Source organism: Brachyhypopomus gauderio, chromosome 1, assembly GCF_052324685.1.
Source record: "Brachyhypopomus gauderio isolate BG-103 chromosome 1, BGAUD_0.2, whole genome shotgun sequence".
NCBI classification, from domain to species: Eukaryota; Metazoa; Chordata; class Actinopteri; order Gymnotiformes; family Hypopomidae; genus Brachyhypopomus; species Brachyhypopomus gauderio.
Genome location: NC_135211.1, coordinates 54,327,179 through 54,350,895, shown reverse-complemented (window position 1 = coordinate 54,350,895; position 23,717 = coordinate 54,327,179). Strand labels below are relative to the sequence as shown.

Sequence of the window (23,717 nt, the reverse complement as noted above, 5' to 3'; positions counted from 1 at the left end):
TCCACTTCCCCGTTAGCCTGAGGATGGTAGCCGGAGGTGAGACTAACTGTGACCCCGAGCAATTTGCAGAATTGTTTCCACAATTGTGACGTGAATTGGACACCCCTATCAGAAACAATATCCTCGGGCAACCCGAAGACCCGGAAAACGAAAGTGAAAACGGCCTGGGCGGTTTCCATGGCAGTGGGTAACTTGGGGAAAGGAATCAAGCGACACATCTTGGAGAACCTATCGACTACAACGAAAATGACAGTGTTGCCCTCGGACTTTGGTAAATCGGTGATGAAATCCATCGCGATATGGGACCAGGGTCGGCGAGGAATAGCAAGTGAAAGCAACTTTCCTACAGGGAGAGTTCGGGGAGTTCGGGGAGTGCGACTCGTCGCGCAGATGCTACAAGCTAATATATAATCGCGAACGTCGTCTTTCAGAGATGCCCACCAATAGAGCCGTGATATGAGATGTATGGTGCGTGTAATCCCCGGGTGACCTGTACCCGCCGTATCGTGAGCTAGTTGTAAAAGTCGCCCTCTCATAGACACGGGGACGTACTGTTTTCCTACCGGGCAATCGCCTGGACTGGGATCTGTGCGTAGTGCTTCTTCCATCTCGCCTAGCAAATTCCACCGAACGGCAGCTAAGAAACAGGTGCGCGGCAATATATACTCCGGTTCCTTTTCTACGGGGTCTTTATCGTGGATGCGGGAGAGGGCATCGGCTTTTGTGTTCTTTGAGCCGGGTCTATAGGAGACAGAAAAACGGAACCGGGAGAAGAACAACGCCCATCTGGCTTGGCGAGGGTTAAGTCGCCTGGCCTCCTTTAAGTACTCCAAATTTTTGTGGTCGGTGTAAACAATAAAAGGATGTTCCGCCCCCTCCAACCAGTGTCTCCACTGTTCTAAGGCGAGTTTCACCGCCAGGAGTTCACGGTTGCCTACATCATAATTTTGCTCTGCTGGCAATTTTCTAGAGTAAAACGCACAAGGGACCAATTTAGGGGGGTTTCCTTGACGCTGGGAGAGAACCGCTCCCACTCCCACCTCAGAGGCGTCGACTTCGACCACGAAGGGAACATGGGGGTCAGGGAGGTGAAGGATGGGTGCAGAGGAGAATGCTCTCTTGAGTAACGAAAACGCCCGGTCAGCCTCAGTCGTCCAGTCAAGGCGCAGACGCTGCCCGCCCCGTAGGAGATTCGTCAGCGGAGCAGCCACGGAACCAAAGTCCCTGATAAAGCGACGGTAAAAGTTTGCGAATCCCAGGAATCGCTGGAGTTCCTTCCTCGTTTGAGGCACTGGCCACAGCGCGACTGCAGACGCTTTGTTCATATTCATGGAGATTCCCCCCGGAGACAGAGTACATCCCAGGAATTCTACGGAAGTCCGGTGAAACTCGCATTTCTCAGCTTTTGCGTAGAGGTGATGCTGCCGTAGGCGGGCTAGTACAGCGGAGACGTGCCGGACGTGGTCGGCCTCTGATGAGGAATATATAAGAATGTCATCTATGTAAAAGATGACGTACTGTCCTATCATGTCCCGGAATATCTCGTCCATAAACGCCTGGAAGACTGAGGGGCTGTTAGCTAATCCATACGGCATTACTAGATACTCATAATGACCTCGAGCAGTGACGAAAGCAGTTTTCCACTCGTCCCCCTCTCGAATACGAACGAGATTGTAAGCACTTCGCAAGTCCAACTTCGTAAAGACGCATGCTCCTCTAAGACGCTCCTGTGAAGCGGAGATGAACGGAAGGGGGTAAACGAACTTGGACGTGACGGCGTTGAGGGCACGATAGTCTATACAAGGACGCAGTCCCCCCCCTTTCTTCTCTATAAAGAAGAACCCCGCCGCTACGGGTGATGTGGACGGACGAATGAAACCTTTCTGGAGGGCCTCGTCGACGTACTGTTCCATAGCTGCATCCTCAGGACGGGACAAAGGGTAAGGCTTAGCACGACGCGGAAGAGGAGACCCGGGCAGCAGCTCAATCACACAATCCTATGGTCTATGTGGTGGCAGATGACTGACATTGTCCTTTCTAAAGACGTCGGCATACTCCTGGTATTGTATGGGATAGGCGGTTTCGAGAGGAGAGTCGGGACTTTCTACAGACGTGGATCGGAGAGGTAAGTGCATACAACCCCCAAGACAGTGAGAACCCCATTTCGTGATTTCTCTAGCTTTCCAGGAAATAGTGGGGTCGTGTAACGACAGCCAAGGAAACCCGAGAACTACCGGATTGCGGGGTGACGGCAGGAGAAAGAACTGGATATGTTCGGTATGGAACAGCCCCACCTGGAGTACAACAGGTACAGTACACTGAGTGATAAGCCCTTCACCAATAGGCTGGCCGTTTAGGGCATTAACACGCAACGGAGGACTGACAGATGTCGTGGGGATGTGCAACCGGTGCGCCAGGGCAACATCAATGATGTTTCCTGCAGCCCCCGAGTCTAACAGTGCAGAAAGGTGAGTGGATATGCCTCCCCACGTGACCTGTACAGGCAAGTTAAGCTGGTTCTTACGGTTCAAACAAAACACTGGGTTGCTTACTCGTTTGTTCGTGGTATCTTCCCCAGCGCGAGTAGGGCGAACAGGGCAGCGATCGCGGAAGTGACCTCTCTCACCGCAGTACATGCACAAGCCCTCTCGCAGACACCGAGACCTCTTGTGTAGGGACAGGGGTGTTCTGCCCAGTTGCATGAGTTCTGCACTTTCACGCGTAGTATCAGACGTCGGTTGATTCGGACGACTCGAAGCAGCGAAGGCAGGACCTCTCCCCGATGTCAGACGGCGGGTGAGCAGCAGCTTGTCTACATTGACAGCCGTTTGGATGAACTCCGACAGTGATTTTCCTTCACCTCGGCAGGCGAGCTCTACCTGAAGGTCTTGTCTTAGCCCTCTACGGAACACTGTCGTCAAGGCGGGTTCGCTCCATCCGCTACCGGCAGCCAAGGTACGGAATTCTCGTGCGTAATCGGCTGCACTGCGTTGTCCTTGGTGTATCTCACATAACATAGTGCCCACGTCTCTTCCTGCAGCTGGGTGATCAAACACAGACTTGAATAACATGGAGAACTGAGCTTCGGATTCGAGTGCCGGGTCTTTACTATTCCACAGGGCAGTACCCCAGACACCAGCCTCCCCGGTAAGGTGCGTCAGGACGAAGTGGATCTTTTGTTTCTCCGTTTGGAACTGGACTGGGTGATAATCGAAATACATGGAACATTGCATGAGAAAGTTCTGACACCGCTCTGGAGAACCGTCGTACCGCTCCGGCACTGCAACGGGAATACAAGGAGGAAAGCCCGGAGGAGCGACGGCGGCAGCAGCCTGGTGTTGAGAAGCCTGCTGTTGGAATACCTGCTGCTTTATCGCCTGGTGTTGTGCCACCTGTTGTTGGGCCGTCTGCAGCTGAGCGGCTTGAGCTTGCATAGTCTCCGTGAGTCGTCGGACGTCTTCCTGGAGTGCGGCGATGGTGTTCTCTTGTTGGGCCAGGAGTGCAGGTACGTCCGCTGGATCCATTGAAAATGGCGAAGTATTATGTAATGTTTCAACCAGGGAGACACGGATCCAAATGCGGAGTACTGATGTTTTTATTTCTTGGATGAATACGGAGTACTCGCTCAGGTGAATAACTCCGTGGGGAATGTGCAGTGTGTGAGTGCGGTTGTCGTGGTCAGGACGGTCCGAGTTCACGCCGGGTAGACAGATGGCTGGAGGTACAAGAGAGCTAGGCTGGGGACGAGGTCTGGAACGAGAGCAGAGGTCAAAACACAGGAGAGCAATCAGGAGATAACGCTTGGTAGATGGCATGCCAACAATACTTCGCAACCCGGAAGATAGAGGAGGAAGCTTAAATAGTGCGAAAGGGGAGGGGCGATGAGCGGCAGGTGAAACGCATCACACGGAGATCATGTGCTGTTCCTGACACAGGCGTATGTATTGGCTGACTTTACTCCTGTCGTCACGTGTAAAAATGTTGTAATGAAACATTCTTGTTAACTGACGACATAAAATGTAAATACACGCATCTCTCATATTTTGGCTCGTGGACAGCAGCAAAACGAGAAAAGAAAGCGCGTCGGCGTAGCTTACGCAGCATTCGTAAAGCGCTCGTGCCTGTGAACTGAAACTAACTGAAACTGCGAAATAGCGCCCTCTGCGGTCACAAAATTCGACGGTCGCAGAATTCGGTGTAACACCGGAACTATTTGATCGATTTATATGTTTGTAATAAAAATAACTCAATTGCACATAATTACTGTAACATCTATTGTTATGTATATTTTTTAGCAAAAAAGGCCCACAGAAAAAGGCTTTATAACTTGATTTATTTATTTATTTATTTATTTATTTATAAATTTATTTTATTTATTTTATTATTTTTCTCTATATTTTTGAGCGAAGGGAAACATTTGTGTGATTTGGCTGTGATTCATCACTGATTTTTTTCCTCCACATATGTAGCAGTGTTAGGTTAGGTCCACTTCTGGCCCAAATATACAGACCAGATCTGATTTGCCGTTGTGCAGACAGATCCGTAACAGACTCGGCTATTATAAGACAATACTGTATTGCATCCGGGCCAAATTCGAAAAACGGAGGTGACCGTAATGCGGATTTGCTGGAGTCATCTGCTATCAGGGTATATATATATATATATAAAGTGGTGCTGTGGTCATGAACGGGGTAGAAGGAGGATTATGAATTGTGCCCTCTAGTGTCAAAAGAGTAAACTACAATATAAGTAGCATGAATGTAACATGTATTTATGAATGTAATGTGTTCACGAATGTAACATGTATTCAAGTCTATAAAATGTAGATTTTCCATTAAAGTTGTTGTTCTGTTTGACCACAGTGCCCAAAAGAAACCTGTAAAGATTGACAAACTGGAGTCAGTATTCAAGGTGTGTATTTGTGTGTGTGTGTGTGTGTGTGTGTGTGTGTGTGTGTGAGTGTGTGTTTAGTGTCATGCTGAGGTCCACCTTCTCCGGTCAATCTGTCTGTTTGGTCCCTCTAGCCCTGCCCAACCTTTCTCTGTTTATACTTCCAATGCGTTTTTCATGCCTGTCTGTCCGTCCTTCCATTCTGTAACTCTGCCCTGTGATTATCAGTCCCACCTCTTCACAGTTGACTTCTCTTGTTAGTCTGTCCTATTTAATCTCTGTCCCTTCTCTTGATAGTCTGTCCTATTTAAGCTCTGTTGATTCTCTTGTTCTGTGGTGGTTCTTGTATTGGGAGATATTGTATTATGTCTTGCTTGAGCTCTGTGGTTGTATTCTGTGTATGTGGATTGTGTTTATTGTGTGAGTGGGAGATGGGTCTTATCATTAGTGTTTACATCACAGATCATTTATAAAACTTTATAAAACTACCTACAATTGAAACTTTATATTTATTATATTATAATATTATATATATATATATATATATATATATATATATATATATATATATTAGACGTTTGTACATAAACTTTTGTAATAAACTATAATGTCCACAGGACCACCCAGTCCCTCTCAGTTCAGTCCTCTCTCATGTTTCATGGATTATCCTGTGTTATAATCATCTGTCTGTAACACTGTAGTTTTACTGATACTGTTTATTCAGGAGCTGGAGCACAAAATCATCTCTCTGGTGAAAAATGAGCTGAAGAGATTCAAGAATCTACTGAGTCCAGATTACCCAGCATGCACTGAGAGACAGGTGGAGGATGAGGAGGATCAGAGCAGTGTCAGAGAGGGGGCGATGAAGATCACACTGCACGTCCTGAGGAACATGAACCAGACAGACCTCGCTACCACACTACAGACCAGTAAGAGCTCTGGGTCATGACATCATAACATCACTTTGTTACTTCAGAGGGAGGACACTGTTGGTGAATCTCAGTTCACAATGAGGATCTTAAATCAGTGTTGGTGTGTCCTCAGTTGACCTCCCTTCAGTGTAGTCTGCTCAGGTGCAGACCAGAGACCGTATATATATAAGTGGACAGGACGACACGAGTGAAAAGTGAAGCCTCCATGTGTCAGCTGCCCTCTAGTGGCTGGCTGACGTACAACTTCTAACCCCGCCCATTCCCATGTAAGTGAACGGGCTGGACGAGAAACTTTGAATTTTTATTACACGTAAAATAAGTTTTTTGAGCAATTATATTTTGTCAATTCTATAAGACCCCATTGTGTTAGTATCTCTCCTGGTGTTTTTCTCTACGATAAACAGATTTTATAGACGTTATTAAGTGTTACTTAAAGGGGTGTGGAGATAAGGTGATTGACAGTTAATAGCTGCATTGATTGACATCTAATACCAGACGCTCAAACGTGAACACGCTCAACCGCAAAACTCTATCCAATCTCTCGACAGCAGTATTAAAACCTTTTACCTTTGTTTATTTTGTAAAACGTTTATACCACACCTCAATGTCTTGTTCTGCAGTAACAGACCATTAGGGTCAAGTTCTTTGCAGTTCTTTTGGTAAATAGCTTAGTTAGATATTTGACTAGCTAGCCAGATGTTAACTTTAAATCCTCTCAGGTTAACAAATTATGCTAGCTAGTTCGTAGTTTAGCGAATTGAACGAAACGTACTTGAAGCATAGACCGTGTATACATGTGTGTCTGTATCCATTCAGACCAGGGTGCAAATTTTGAAAGTGAACTGATCGCAGAGCTTCTCGAGTTGGCTGGTGTCGCGAAGTCCAGGACTTCACCATACCACCCGATGGCAGGCATCCCAAGTTGCAAAAGTTGATTTCAGGGATGGTTACCCCCCCCCCCCCCCACCCCCCCGGAGGTTAAGTTTTTGAGGGGGGGGGGGGGGGGTGGCGAGTAAAAGTTGTTGAGCGGGGGGGGGGGGGGGGGGGGGGGGTGGTAAGTAAGTTGTTGAGCAGAGAACAGGCCAATCAGAACCCCCTCTCTCTCCTTCCCACTCGCGATTATTGAAAAAAAAAAGTCTGTCACCTGTGTGCGCGTTTGTGTGGGTCATTCGTTTTGAATTCCGGGAGATTATATTTGACTCGCGGGTGTCAGGGAGACACTACCGAAATGCGGGAGACTCCCGCAGCTTCCGGGAGACTTGGGATGTCTGCGATGGGGAATGGAGGCACAGAGAGGTTCAATAGGACACTGGGCAACATGCTGAGATCCTTACCCCTGCAATCAAAGCAGAAGTGGCCACAAATTATTCAGACGCTGACTTTTGTGTACACTTGTACTGTACATGAGAACACAGGCTTTGCACCTTTTTACCTAATGTTTGGCAGAGTGCCGAGGCTCCCTGTTGACCTGATGTTTAAAAATGTACTCCTGGATGAGAGGGTCTGTGACTACCATGCGTATGTTAAATCACTGGTGAGAGATCTTCAGTCAGCCATGCTGGTAGCACAAAGAAATTCAGTTGTAGAACAGACACATCAGGCTCAACAATATAACAAAAAAGTCAAAGGTCTTTCTCTCTCAGTCAGTGACCAAGTTCTTGTGGCCAACAGAGGGTGCAAAGGGAAGCGCAAACTCGCTGACAAATGGGAGTCGCGTATCTACACAGTTGTGTCTTCTAAGCCATCACTTCATATCTACAAAGTTCAAGATAGGGACGGGAATGCACGGATGTTGCATAGGAATCTCCTCCTACCGGTCAACTCCCTACCCTTGGACAACCCGCAGTGTGGAGTATCCACTGTTGGCGATGGTGTGGACAGTCTATCCCTGAGTGAAGATAATTCAGACCGCGATTGTGATTCAGTTCTCGCCACTCGTCATGTCTACAGTTGACAGTGAAAATGACGACCGGACTTCCTCATGGGTTGGGGAGCACTTTACAGAGCCAGACAGAGCTGTTGACTTGCCTGGGGATGTGGCTGAACATCAGGACTCAAGTTTGATTGAAGTATGAAGTACTCAGGATGATTCAAGTACAGTCACTGATTTTGAGGAGCTCCCTCATGGCACTTTCCCCTTGTCCAGTCCGAGTCCTGGAAATTCCCACATAATAGATTGTTCCTGGGGTAGTCAATTTCGTCTAACTTCTAAGGTTGGGAGAGTTTTGAAGCCAGTTCGTAGATTTATAGAATCGATGGTTCAGTTAGAATCTGCTCTTAAGGACAATACACCCGTGTCTGGTTTGTTCAGGTCTAGATTAACTAAGTGAGTGAATGTTTTCCATTTACAGTGTTTGTTTTTCATTCCGAGCCCTGTGTATAGTCATGTGTCATATGGGTGTGAGGTGATGAGCTGTTTTGATTTTGCCTCATGTATAGTCAGATGTTGAATGGGTGTAAAAGGCACCTTGAATGTCTATGGGATGTTGGAGACCTGATCACTCTCTGTATGTCCGTAACCTTTGATTAGGTAGCTACTAAGTTAACAAGCATGCCAGTCACCGTGGGTATGGATTTTGTATTTTTATTTTGGACACTTGACAAGTGGGCTCGTGTTGGGTTAGAATGTTTGTGTAATTCTTGGGGGGTGAATGTAACATTGTAATAAAGTTATAATCACACAAAATTCTCCTTTTAATTCAACCTTTATATGTGCTGGCCAGTTATGTTGGGAAGCCCTGCCCTTTCGCTCTGCTTTAAAGTCTCCTCCCCTCACTTTACCTCCTCCATTGTAATTCTGCATTGTATGTGGAGGTAGGTGTTATAATTTACTCTATACCAAATCCATCATAATCCTTCAGTTTAGTTAACACAGACACATCGCGGGGCCCTTGAATAAATTCTTGAATTCTTTATTAGCTGCTTTATTACTTATTATTTTCTCAGTGACTAATTTGTTTAGTTACAGTTCTATACAGATAGCTAACATTACACAGCGTGTCTGTCCGCTAAAGCAGCGGAGTGAGTTATTATTTTTATCCCTTTTTATATGAGAGAGCAGAGAAGAGGCAGGAAAGAGCAGAGAAGAGGCAGGAGCACCTATCCAGCATTAAAGGTTGGATTGTTCTTTTGCCAAGTATGCATGATTTTGTATGTAGACATGTATAATTCTGTAATGTGTGGGCTATGCTAAGGTAGCAGAGTATAGCGGTCATATTGCTGTTGTATGTGTCTGTACAGTTCGTTAATGAAGAGTCAATGTTTTATTGTTATAGTTGCATGTAGTTTAGTCCTGCTTATCCCCTTTGTGGGTCCATTGTAATTCTGCATTGTATGTGGAGGAGAGAGCAGAAGGAGGACCTATCCAGCATTAAAGACTGGATTGTACTTTTGCCAGAATTAAAGACTACGAAACACAACGCAGACTGTTTGGTGATTATATATGTAACCGGTGGATGTCTGTCGTGCTACCACAATCACCAAACAGTCTGCGTTGTGTTTCGTAGTCTTTAATTCTGGCAAAAGGGCTGTCAATTCCAGGTGACGCGATTAAAAGTCCTCACCAGGATTTTGTTCAGGCTTCCTGGATTGTGTTGATTCCACTAATTTTACCTGGATTGCTAATTAGAAAATCTAGCAAGCTTGAGCTTTATATATATATGAGTGGTGGGACTTTAACGCGTTAATTTCAATTAATTAATTACAGGGAAATTAACGAACTAAAAAAATTAACGCATTTTAAAGCATGAGACACTTTTTCACCATGGAATGTTTCTCAGTGCACGAGTTCCAGGCATAAGATGAGCATGATGGATATGACTGAAGAGGCTACGCTGGTGGATGGGAAATTTAAATATAAGAAAGTTCCAGATGGAAGTAAAAACAAAAATAGTGTTATTTGCACTTTATGTAGGAAGGAGTTCGCTTATCACAGGAACACTTCCACCCTTCGTTACCACCTCAATGCAAAACATGTTGGGGCTAATGCGCAGGTCAGTGATGATCACTTAGCTGCTAAATGTATTCCTAGTACGTTATGGTGAACAAACGTCCGTATTTCACATCCTGTCCCGGGCGTCCCGGGGTTTTTTTAAGTGAGGAAATGTCCTGGTTTTTAAATTACCTTCATTGGACCATTAAGACTGATTAAACTTAATCAAGACTGGATTAAACTTTTGCAACATTATTTCAACATTAATACAAGCGAACTCACTCAAGAAAAATAACCGAATCCTCTCTCTCTCTCACTCTCGCTCCTCGTGCACTTTTCCACTTGCACACACTACTTAACTTAAAGAAACAGTTAAGGATCATTACAATACTTTACGCATCACATTATTTACAGAGTTGTCCGTAACGTTCAAATTAGGAAACAAACTGTCAAAGTCCACGTCAGACAAATTGACCAATTCACTGGCGTATTGCTGTGGACTGTAGACCGCTCTCTGTGGGCGACAGCACTGCTGCGTCAACTGATGCAAGTTACAAACTGCCGTCCAGAAAGACAATGTGTAAGAAAATCCAGCAGCTGTATGATGAGGAAAGGGAAGTAAAACAGGTTATTGTGAAGAGCGCCACAAATGTGGCTCTGACTGGGGATCACTGGACCTCTGTTAGCAACAAGAATTATCTTGGTGTGACAGCTCATATTATAGATGATGAATGAAAGATCCAGTCATTTGCTTTGAGCATGCAGAAGACCACTTCTAGGCACTATGGAGATGCCTGTGGCAGAGGCCTGGGAAATTAAAGAAAAAGTCTACCATCTAAAATGGTATAACATCTAATTTACTTCAGTTCTTCTTATTCTTCCAATATCATGAGCAAAGCTCCCAAAATAAACATTTTTGGTCAGAATTTCCAGTGTTCTGAAAACTGTTTGCTCTGTTTTCTGCACTCATCTATTGGTCTATGTAGAAGACTGGTGGAAAAATAAACAAGATGTTGAAGTTTATGCTTATGTTCATTGATTCATTCATCATTCAAAATTAAATTAATATTTCTCATGTTAAATATTAAAATGTGATTAAAATGCGATTAATTTGAATTAATTAATTACAAAGCATGTAATTAATTCGATAAATTTTTTTAATTGCGTCCCACCCCTAATATATATATATATATATATATATATATATATATATATATATATATATATATATATATATATATAGTATACACATACAAGAATAATTATATATATATATATATAGTTGAAGTCATTCACGTTAAACCTCATCAAACTAACTGCTTTTTATATTTGGCTCTGTTAGCCAATAGCTTTTTTCACGTTTACATTTTCAGTTACAGTCGGTGTCTGGTTTGCCTAGTGAAAATCGTACAACACGTACGCCTGCTACAAATACATTGTTTATTCTTTAGCGTGAAGAAACCAAAGGATTCCTATTCAGCATAGGAATAATTACCTTAGGACACTGGGACCTGTGACGTGTGGTGCAGGGCGAAGGACGAGGCACAGATCCTTGCGTAGAGCACAGTCACGTTTATTGACAGTGATAACGTAGCGCAGTCAGCGCACACAAAAACACACAAATACACAGAAACGTGTATGACGCAAACGACGACGAGCACAGGACACTGCGCGAACACACATTAAATAGACAAACCACATAAACCCTACGTGATGACGAGACTAGCCACAGGTGACACAGATTAACACAAAACGTAACCGCACACACTGAGATACACCAACGCAGACGAGCAGACGTAGACAACGTAAACACACGCCCAAAACGGAGGGTTCGGGGACCGTAACGTGACAGACACCCCCACCAAGGGCACTACCCGTCCCGGGGTGCCAACAGGCGGATGGGATCGATGGGCGGATCCGACATGCTCAGCCCTGCGTCTGGGAGATGACCGCCCTCGGTGGAGAGTCCGCCACGAACAGCTTAGAACACCCTCCCTGGGAAGACCGGGGAAAACACGTTAGACAAACACACTGGTACATTCACAAACACACAGACAGGGACATTGACACACAGAGGTACGAAAGGGAAAAGGGGGTTTGGCAGACATACAGGAATACATACAAACACCGGGACAGACACACATGTGAATGGCGCCAGGCTGCACGCCAGTAGGAGAGCGGCCAGCGGGGTGAACCCGGGAGCTGCAGGCACTCTGGGAGCTGCCGGCGCTGTGGTAGGCGATCCTTTCCCCGCCCTCGCCGCAAACCCTCCACCGGGTGCGGCGCGTGGACGCTTTTGCAGCCATCCCGGTGGGCACGCTACCGGCTTCTGTAGAAGCCCTCGGGGGGCCGACTCGTTCTCTCTCTCTCAGGGGAACTGCACTCTTCCTCTCTGGACCTGACAGCGGGAGTGGTCTCCATCTCCTGTTCTTCCTCACTGCCCAGGCTCCAGCTCATGGGCTCCTCCGGGCTGACACCCCTGGAGTAGTCCATGGCACCTCCCTCGGAGTGCTCGGGGGATACGCCCTCCTCGGGCTACCTCCTCCCCCTCACAGTCTTGAATGAGCACCCCGAGTAGAGCGAGCTCCCCACCTCGGTAAGAAGATCGCTGTCTGTGTACCCGAGCACATGGACGGTGGACGCTCTTCTTCCTCGCCTTCACCGTAATACTCGGTGGGAGCGGAGCATATGGACGGTGGACAGTTTTCCTCCTCGCCCTCACCATAATACTCGGTGGGAGCGGAGCATACGGAAGGGGGATAATCGTCCTCTTCTTCCCCTGCACCCTCACTGTAGTCTATGGTGGGGGCGGAACAAACCGAGGGAGCCTGATCTTCCTCTTCCTCTTCTTCCTCCGCACCTTCACTGTAGTCTATGGTGGGGGCGGAGCACACAGAGGGGGGATAGTTCTCACCTTCCTCTTCCTCCTCGCCCTCTGATTCCTCCCCCTCAAACTCGCTCTCAGGGGTCTTCTCCGTGGAGCAGAGTTTGAGGGAGCCTACCCTCAGGGGTGAGAGGTCTCTGGTGGGAGAGGAGTGTCGCTCCCTCCACATCCGCACCGCGGTCTGGCGGAAATAATCCGCCATGTCCTCTGTCTCAGCTTCCCAAGCCCGAAGCAGCATTATTTGACACAAAGGGTCCTGCTGCATCTCCTCGGGGTGTACTTGGGCTCCGCGGTGCTGGGCAGGGGAGGAGGCATGGTGTCGCTTGCTGGGTCTCTTGCCTTTCTTCGGTCGGGTGGCGTAGCCTGGCATTCTTTGTTCAGCTCGTCGTTCTGTGACACGAGGTGCAGGGCGAAGGATGAGGCACAGATCCTTGCGTAGAGCACAGTCACGTTTATTGACAGTGATAAAGTAGCACAGTCAGCGCACACAAAAACACACAAATACACAGAAACGTGTATGACACAAACCACGATAAGCACAGGACACTGCGCGAACGCACATTAAATAGACAAACCACATAAACCCCACGTGATGACGAGACGAGCCACAGGTGACACGGATTAACACAAAAACCACAGTCGGGAAGAGCAATAAGACTCTAAATTCCAACCTTTTCTGATTGCCCACAGTTTAAACCCATTGGAAGTCTTGTGTAAAATCTAGAACTGAAGACACAAATATTTCAGAGATCTCCAAATCCGAACTGTAAATGAAATTGGGACGTAGACTACTGGACCTAGATCGGCAAACTGAGTCTAAAAAGACCAAACTCGACAACATTCCAACCAAGGAAAGGGCAATTATTCTTAAGGCCAGTATTCAACTTTCCAGCCCTTAAGAACAAAGGACCACAGGATCATGTGCCTCTAAATGTGAACACTGCGACATGTGGTTGATATAAAGACACCACTTATGATCTTTCATGTATTCAGTATTAAGTGATTTTATTACAATACCTGTTATTGTATAAACACCCCACATTGATGCATCTCCATGTATTACTTTGTGTATCAGTAGTTAGATAAACCTGTTCTTGTAGTCTTAAATTGTATAATGAATGCAGGCATGCATATATTTCTTTGTGTTCTGCTGTTTGGACATGCATGCTCATGTGTTAGTCATGGAGACTTGTGTACTCACATACTCCTGTGCTGCATTATTTTAGACATATCAATACACTTGTATTCCGATGTAATATTAATTTAGATTCATATATATATAACCAAGAATCAACATGTAATGTGCTATATTAGGCATATGCATATCTGTGTATTAGTTTGTATGTTACTCATCGAATGTAATCATTCTCATGTGTGCTTATGTGACCTCACATTCATGCCTGTCTGTGCATTGTCATTTATTGTCCAAAGTGGAAATTAAGAATGGCTCAATGTGTAGACTAATTGAACCAAATTAATTCTTATTTAGTCAGAGTATGTAAGTCAGTTTATTTAGGAATAGGGAATTCCTTTTGTCTTCAAATTGTGTTAATCTGTCTCCTTTGGTTAAGTCATTAACTAGACCTGGAAAGACCTAGGGAGTGCCTTCCGATTACGCCCCTAAAACTTGTTTAAAAGCCCTTGCTCCAAGGAAACAAAGAGCTTGGCAGCCTGGTAGATTTGAGAAGGACTTGGAGAATTTTGCCAGACTCGCCGAGACTCAGAGACTCGAACTCGTTGGAAACATGCCAAACCATCGCGACCAACAGTTTGCTGGACTTACGCAGAACACCGCAGTGTCCATTAAAGCGATGCCAATAGACCGCAACTAACGCTCTCACCGAGTCCAACATAAAATTCATCTTTATTTTATTTTCTTTATTACACGTGTCGTCATCAAACGTACTTTTATTTCTACTAGTTTTTCAAGTGAAGCTCAACTTTCTTTCTCAATCAAGTTACCTGCACAAGTTTGTCTGCGACCTCCAGCTGCAACTGTGATGTCACCGCTAAGTATGCGATTTGAGCCGAGACGCGCTCCGTTGGACTTTAGCCACCTCAGGAAACAAATCGTGAATGCGCATCAGTCGACACGCCTTCCTCCCCCCGGAATCACGAACGGACGTGCCGGGCTACGTCACAGTAAGACGCTCAGTTCATATGTTGTTTTGGGGTTGCCAGCTTCTATCTCTCCCGGAGTCCGAAATAATAAATACTGTTACCATTAACCTGCCCAAACTTTCTCTTTCTCCCTTTTCTATTCTCTCTCTAAAAACCTCGTGTTCGTCCATGGGTCCTACGAAAACCCTTGGGTAGTCATATAATCCATTTAAATCTAATGATCACCGACAGTTGTTTATCATTCGCTGATGTTGTTTAACCTTATATTCTTTGTTGTTCACTATTATATCCCTGGTTTAGATTAATAGATTCACATATAGGTTTAGTTTCATTTTGAGCCAAATCATTCCATATGCTATTCTTTATATCAATTGTAATATTAACTAGAAGTGTGCCAAAAAATCAATTCATATATCAAAAATTGATTCTCATTTACTACAATTCAGAATCGATTTTAAATGTCCCAAAATCGATTCTAAGTCGTGGTGAAGTCCCGTGTTACGTAATTACAAAATTACGCAAGACTTTACGCAGCAGATTCTGGGACACACAAGTGTGGAAAAGTTTCAAAACAAATGGAGGAAAGAGATATTTAACCTGTCCCATCTTCATTTAAGGCAAAAATATGGGTTCATTTTAGTTTTTTATCGAATGCCAGGGAAGACCGAACTTGACGCAATGTAGCTCGTGTGCATAGCTTGTGTAGCGTGGTGAGCATGGGAACGTACACACCACGTGAAATAATATAGAGAAGGGTGGACCCAAGTGTCGGCTCGCAAGAGCAAGACGTTTGATACTTGTCAAATACAATACGTGGAAAATAACACTCAACCGCAGAGAGATGGGAGAAAGAAGCAAAATAACAACAGTAATTAAAAGCAGTAAAACAGCGCGGATAAATGCATCGCGAAAACGAAACCAAGGACACCAGCAGAAGTAACTGGCAAAAAACGCCGCAGCAAAATAAAACCCTTCCCAAAAATAAAGGCAAAACGGATAGGAAGAAATACAGGATTGGGAAAACTTGAGATGAGTCAGGAAGCGAGGCAGGAGATAGATACTCAAATAAGTAAAGAGAAAGCATAACAGAGAGAGGTGGCGAGACACCATTAAACGAGAAGCAACCACAGAGAAAGCAGGGACCTGGCTGTGTATGGTTACGCCGGTTTAGTCTGGGACTGACTCTGGTGCCCCTAGCAACGACTGGGGGAACTGCATCCGAGCCAGCCCTGAGAGCTTGCAAAATGAAGCGAAAGAATTTTGGTAACAACAAATAGCATTTTATTTTACCAAAGCACATTATTTTTGTTAATTAAAATGTAAATGTAAATGTGCCATATTTTGTCAATTGTGATTTCTTTACACCGCAATCAAAATTTGTACTCCGCTTTTAACCCATCTGTGCAATTAGAACACACACACACTAGTGATTACTAGGGGGCTGTGGATCACACATGCCCAAAGCGGGCACGCTCTACAATTTATTATTATACACTTTATTTTCTGTATTTGTCATTCTGTCTTGCAAAGCAGACTGTAGTAGATCATGCAGATTTTATAGACTGAAGCAGACATTTTTATAAATCAAATCATTTTTTTAATCTAAAATCGTTTTGAATCGAAAATGGATTTTGAATTGAATCGTGGCCCCCAAAATCGGAATCGAATCGAATCTTGAGATAGTAAACGATTCCCACCCCTAATATTAACCATAATAAATTTGGACATTTATTCATTAATCTGGTCACGGTCGATGGTATTAGGTCACTGCGCTGAACCAGAACTTAACCCTTTAGTATTGAGACTGATTAAACCATATTCCACCTATCTCCGTTATCACAATACTGGTTTGTGAGCAATCAGGATGGTGCCCCGTTCATAATCCATAAACTAACATATGTATCCACTACATGCTATACAGATGAGCTGGCCAAGCTAGTTTTCCTTGGAAAGGAGAGCGGGGGTCGACGCTTCAAACTCGTACCATGTCATTAGCAACACAAAGGGCACTAATCACTTCACAGCGGGGAAATGGGCTACTTGGTGGCTGATTTTCCTTGCGAAAATTTTCATGGTGTTTGCAGTCCTAGTGTTAAGTGAAACAATATCTTTGTTCAGTAGTAGCTAGCTAGGTGGCACAGTCCGTAGGCGCGACCCCTTCTATACTGGTGGGCGTATCCTAACGAATGTGATCAGAGTTGGGGTGGAGATGCTGTCCTGCCTACCGGTTCTAATGTGCATGCTCTGGCTCCAATTTTCATCTACTGTGCAAGCGCATCCAAAATTATATATATATATATATATATATATATATATATATATATATATATATATATACCCATTATACAGTGGGGAAAATAAGTATTTATTCAGTCACCAATTGTGCAAGTTCTCCCACTTAAAAAGATGAGAGAGGCCGGTAATTGACATCATAGGTAGACCTCAACTATGAGAGACAAAATGTGAAAAAAAAATTGAGAAAATCATTTTGTCTGACTTTTAAAGAATTTATTTGCAAATAATGGTGGAAAATAAGTATTTGGTCAAAAACAAAAGTTCATCTCAATACTTTGTTGTTTATCCTCTGTTGGCAATGACAGAGGTCAAACGTTTTCTGTAAGTCTTCTCAAGGTTGGCACACACTGTTGCTGGTATGTTGGCCCATTCCCAGAGGTGGGGACTCGAGTCACATGACTTGGACTCGAGTCAGACTCGAGTCATTAATATTAAGACTTTTGACTTGACTTGAAAAAATATTCGGAGACTTAGACTTGACTTGGACTTTTACACCAATAACTTGGGACTTGAATTGGACTTGAACTTGTTTACTTGCAAAGACTTGATTTTTTTTACCCCAAATCTAAATTTTAAAACGCATATTAATATTTATAAAGTGCGCCCCATTAATTTAATTTCCGTCCTTCTGACGCAGACCGGTCCTCTGCTTTTCCACACTCTGTACGTGTGTGCATGAGCTGCAGCACAACCAATCAAATGGGGGGGGGGGGGGCAGCGAACGTAAGTTGTTACCGGGCGGGGTGTAAAATGGACACAAATTAAGTATTATATCGCGATCGATCGATCGCCAGTGGTTGGTGCCAGAGCGAACTAGTAACTCATTGAATCATAGATAAGGATCAGAGGTAAATAAACTATATTTACTTTTTTCGGCGTGAGAAATCAGATGTGTGGCGTGAGAGCGTGTGAAGACGGTCAAATGCGTGTGTCTCACGCTCAATGCGTGAGAGTTGGCAACCCTGGGTTCTGTATCTGAACTCAGGGAAGAGAGCCTCTCTCTGTCACCATCATATCCAGTTCTATCTCAGCATGGATTGTGTATTTGAAGACATCTACGTCGAGAAAAAAATATATTGACAAAAGTGGAGCGAGTTTTCAGCTATGGGGACATCATTCTACGGCCTCATCGTGCACAAATGACATACAGACTTTTGGCCAGTTTGGTCTTTTGCAAATGCAATGCAGAATAGTTTACTGAAATGTCTAAAGTTGCATTCCTGATTCCTGTTAATTGTTCAGTTCTTATATTTGTTTGTCTTGTGTCACTCACACATGGACACACATGTTCTCCAAGAAACCAGATAAGAGAAGAGAGGGAAAAATGCTGTTATGGTTCTTTGTATTGTACTGTGAAAATATCAGCACTTTTTATTTGAACATGGAGTTCTACTGACCGACTCTTCACAGAATATTTATTTCTGGAAAATTGTAGTTTAAAGTATGAATATTTTTGCAGCTAATTTTAACAAATTGAACTGTGCAATAAAGAGGTGTCATTTAAATTTTTTTTATACTTCGTGTTTTCAGTTGCACATGTTTTATCAAGATTTGAGGAGAATACAGATTTTATAAAGAACACATGTCTATTATTTACATTTAAAATATACCTGCAACATTGGTAAAAAAAAAAAGACTCGAAAGGACTTGAAATTCCAAGTTTCAGACTTGGGACTTGACTTGACTGTTGCCTGTCTTGACTCGAGACTTGACTTGACTTGACTGTCTTTGCTTGAGACTTGACTCGGGACTTGAGGATAAAGACTTGGACTTACTTGAGACTTGCAAAACACTGACTTGGTCCCACCTCTGCCTATTCCTCCATGCAGATCTCCTATAGAGCAGTGATGTTTTAGGGCTGTCGGCGGGCAACACGGACTTTTAACTCCCTCCAAAGGTTTTCGATGGGGTTGAGATCAGGAGACTGGCTAGGCCACTCCAGGACTTTGAAATGTTTCTTACGAAGCCACTCCTTTGTTGCCCTGGCAGTGTGCTTGAGATCATTGTCCTGCTGAAAGATCCAGCCACATTTCATCTACATTGCCCTTGCTGATGGAAGGAGGTTTGCACCCAAAATCTCACAATACATGGCCCCATTCATTCTTTTATGTACACGGACCAGTCGTCCTGGTCCCTTTGCAGAGAAACAGCCCCAAAGCATGATGTTGCCACCCCCATGCTTGACAATTGGTATGGTGTTCTTTGGATGCAACTCAGCATTCACTGTCCTCCAAACACGACGAGTTGTGTTTTTACCAAATAGTTCTACTTTGGTTTCATCTGACCATATGACATTCTCCCAATACTCTTCTGGAACATCCAAATGCTCTATAGCAAACTTCAGACGTGCCTGGATATGGACTGGCTTAAGCAGGGGGACACGTCTGGCACTGCAAGATCTGAGTCCCTGGCGTCGTAGTGTGTTGCTGATGGTAGCCTTTGTAACGTTGGTCCCAGCTTTCTGCAGGTCATTCACTAGATCCCCCCTTGTGGTTCTGGGATTTTTCCTCACCGTTCTTGTGATCATTTTGACCCCACGGGCTGAGATTTTGCGTGGAGCCCCAGATCGAGGGAGATTAGTAGTGGTCTTGTAGGTCTTCCATTTTCTGATTATTGCTCCCACAGTAGATTTCTTCACACCAAGCTGCTTGCCTATTGCAGATTCAGTCTTCCCAGCCTGGTGCAGGTCTACAATTCGGTTTCTGGTGTCCTCTGACAGTTCTTTCGTCTTCACCATAGTGGAGTTTGGAGTGTGACTGTTTGAGGTTGTGGGCAGGTGTCTTTTATACTGTTAACGACTTCAAACAGGTGCCATTAATACAGGTAATGAGTGGGGGAAAGAGGAGCCTCTTAAAAAAGAAGTTACAGGTCTGCGACAGCCAGAAATCTTGCTTGTTTGTAGGTGACCAAATACTTATTTTCCACCATTATTTGCAAATAAATTCTTTAAAAGTCAGACAAAATGATTTTCTCAATTTTTTTTCACACTTTATCTCTCATAGTTGAGGTCTACCTATGATGTCAATTACAGGCCTCTCTCATCTTTTTAAGTGGGAGAACTTGCACAATTGGTGACTGACTAAATACTTATTTTCCCCACTGTATATACAGTCTCTGGTGCAGACTCAAGACTCTCCTACATTTATCACTGTTGTAATGTGACTGTAGAATGTTGATGCTTTGAGGATACATTGTTATTCTTTAGAACTGAGATTTGACCAATCAGATTTGATCACAGGTCTCTGTCTCATGATGTCATACACAGGTGTGTTTTCTATTTCCCTCCATTGTCTCTCAGATGTCCAGTCTGCTAGTTGTAGGTCTCCTCAGTCAGTCGATCGACTTTCGATTAATCGATAAGTGGCATTTTCCACCTGAATTTCAGTGTTTCAATAGGGCCTTTAAAAATATCAGCTAAATAGTTAAAACACTTTGTTCAAAAAGTATATATTATATTATATTATGATAATTATATTATATTATATATATTATATGATATATTGCTCAAGTAATTATGCATTAGGAAATTTTTATGGTATAACTGTGATGGGCGGGGTGAGCAACTGAAAAGGAAGCAATCACGCCAAGTCTCAGGGAAAAAGGATGGTTTAATAAAAAGGGTGCAAACCAAAACCCGTGCAATAGCTCCAAATTAAGGATATAATGACCAGCGGTCAACTGGTACACAGACAAGACATAAATATGCAAACTAACGACCCTCAGGTGAAACGGATCACGGGCTCCGTCCACCTGAGGGGCGCACACGACGTCACAAAACAACAACAACAACAGCCACTGTGGACGGAGGCGACCGGTAGGGGGCCGCCTCACCATGACAATAACAAAATACATTCTTTCATTTAAAAAAAGGAATAAATTAAGGACTGGCTTCATTTGAAACATTAGACATTAAATTAATTTTTTTAAGAAGAAATTAAATAAGGAACCAAACAGAATATTATTGAGCCTATGCTTGGACAATGTTTCTAGCGTTGTAGTGAACACACGCTGTAACGCGACCGGAGAGTGCCCAAGTCTCCACAACATCATTGAGCTTGTCAGTTAAATTGTCAGCGGAGTGTCTATCCGACATGTTCGTCGTAATCAGCACTGCAGATTTTAGCTGCCAGTTCTCGTCACTGTAGTGGCACGTCACGGTAATGTAACTTTCTGTTGTTAGAGCCGTCCAACAATCTGTTGTAAGGGCTACAGCAGTAGCAGTAGCTAGCTTTTTTCGTAGCGAGTTTCGAAAACGCTCGCCTTCCCAGTGTAGCTGTGATTTTAGGTTGACCAGGTGCACTGGTGATATGCAGGACAGCTGCATGCACGGTGTTCAAATGATAATTGAGTGAGCTAGTGGAACTGTTGTACTTCAATACGGCATTACACAGAGAACATCTGACTTCTTTGCCTAAATTAACAATGTTGAAATGGTCCCACACCGCACGTCTTTTCGCCCGCTTCATTTTGTATTCCACTCTGGTCTTTCGCGACACGTGTTCACCTCTCGTTCTTACGCTCTGTTCAAGTTACTACAGGAGCGCTCCCTAACGATTAATCGTGATTAATACATTTTGATCGAGTAACCTCTTGATCGACAATTAATCGAAAGTCGAATAATCATTTGCATCCCTAATTCATAGTGATGAATTAATGTTCAATTTATATATACTCAAGGTCGCTTTACAATTTTAATACAAGTCTTACACAACCAATCACACACCATTGAGAAGTGTACTCTCCACAGGAATCCACAGCCCCCTGGGGGACTGTATTAATAATGTCTTTTCTTGGATTTCCTGTGATGAGTCTGTTATGATTGATCCTAAAGACATTAACATGTGTGCTGTTGTCTTCCTCTTTATCAGAACTGGCCCCTGCTTGCTACAGAAAATTCAAATCCAAACTGAGGGAAAAATGTCAGAACATTAATGAAGGAATCTCACAGCATGGAACCACAACACTTCTGAATGAGATCTACACAGAGCTCTACATCACAGAGGGAGGGAGTGGAGAGGTCAATAATGAACATGAGGTGAGACAGATTGAGACAGCATCCAGGAGACCAGCAACACAGGAGACACCCATCAAATGCAGTGACATCTTTAGACCCTTACCAGGACAAGACAAAGCCATCAGAACTGTGCTGACTAAAGGAGTGGCTGGAATTGGTAAAACAGTCTCAGTGCAGAAATTCATACTGAACTGGTCTGAAGGAAATGTAAATCAGGATGTTCTCTTCATATTTCCACTTCCTTTTAGGGAGCTGAATTTGATGAAGGAGAAAAAGCTCAGTCTGGTGCAGCTTCTTCATTGCTTTTTTCCAGAAACACGTGAATTAAAACCAACTCACTATACATACTACAAAATTCTGTTAATCTTTGATGGTCTGGATGAGTGTCGTCTTCCTCTAGATTTCCAGAACAACGACAGCGTGTGGGATGTAACAGAGTCAACCTCAGTGGATGTGCTGCTGACAAATCTCATCAAGGGAAATCTGCTTCCCTCTGCTCTCCTCTGGATAACCTCTCGACCAGCAGCAGCCAATCAGATCCCTCCTGAGTGTGTTGACCAGGTAACAGAAGTACGAGGGTTCAGTGGCCCTCAGAAAGAGGAGTACTTCAGGAAGAGAATCAGAGACCAGAGTCTGGCTAACAGAATCATCTCACACATGAAGTCATCAAGAAGCCTCGACATCATGTGCCACATTCCAGTCTTCTGTTGGATTGCAGCCACTGTTCTAGAGAGGATGTTGGGTGAAGCAGAGAGTGGAGAGATCCCCAAGACTCTGACTCAGATGTTCACACACTTCCTGATATTTCACATCAAACACAAGGACCAAAAGTATGATCAGAAAAGTGACACTGACACTCAACAATCTAGAAAACATGTTTTGGCACTGGGAAAACTGGCTTTCCAACAGCTGGATAAAGGCAACCTGATCTTCTATGAGCACGACCTGAGAAACAGTGACATTGATGTCAGAGAAATGTCGGTGTATTCAGGAATGTGCACTCAGATCTTCAGGGAGGAGTTTGGTCTACAGCTGGGGAAGGTGTTCAGCTTTGTACATCTGAGTGTTCAGGAGTTTCTGGCTGCTTTATATGTGTTCATTACCTTCATCTCCACCAACACAAATGTGCTGGAACAGCAACGCCCTGGATTTTTCAGTATCTTAAAAAAATCATTATCTTCTCTCCTCAGCAGTGCAGTGGACAAGGCCTTACAGAGTCAGAATGGACATCTGGACCTTTTCCTCCGCTTCCTTCTGGGTCTCTCACTGGAGTCCAATCAGACTCTCTTACGAGGACTATTGACACAGACAGGAAGCAGCTCTCACAGCAAAGAGAAAACAGTCAAGTACATCAAGGAGAAGATCAAGGAGAATCCCTCTCTAGAGAAATCCATCAATCTGTTCCACTGTCTGAATGAACTGAGTGATCATTCTCTAGTACAGGAAGTCCAAACATACCTGAGCAGAGGAGGTGACACTCGTCTCCGTGGAGCCAGGCTCTCTCCTGCTCAGTGGTCAGCTCTGGTGTTTGTGTTGCTGAACTCAGAAGAGGAGCTGGATGAATTTGACCTAAGGAAATATGACCCATCAGAGGAATGTCTAGTGAGACTGCTGCCAGTGGTCAAAGCATCCAGAAAAGTCATGTGAGTA

At 44.2% G+C, this 23,717-nt stretch overlaps 1 protein-coding gene and 1 long non-coding RNA gene across 5 annotated transcripts in view; both read left to right on the top strand.

Moving 5' to 3' along the window:
• LOC143525556 (NACHT, LRR and PYD domains-containing protein 3-like) overlaps window positions 1-23,717 on the top strand; it is a 106,216-nt gene that overhangs the window by 6,561 nt on the left and 75,938 nt on the right. For 3 of the 4 annotated variants that reach the window (XM_077019646.1, XM_077019677.1, XM_077019637.1), the window contains exons 4-6: window positions 4,863-4,911; window positions 5,615-5,819; window positions 21,922-23,710. In XM_077019646.1, coding sequence (XP_076875761.1) covers window positions 4,863-4,911; window positions 5,615-5,819; window positions 21,922-23,710 — 2,043 coding nt within the window. Of the gene's footprint in view, window positions 1-4,862; window positions 4,912-5,614; window positions 5,820-14,595; window positions 14,780-21,921; window positions 23,711-23,717 lie in introns of those variants that run through there. The other variant, XM_077019686.1, reaches the window with a different exon arrangement.
• On the top strand, window positions 2,657-3,181 carry LOC143525901 (uncharacterized). Its single transcript, XR_013133758.1, has 3 exons — window positions 2,657-2,796; window positions 2,869-2,955; window positions 3,041-3,181. It is a non-coding gene; the product is annotated as an uncharacterized LOC143525901 (long non-coding RNA).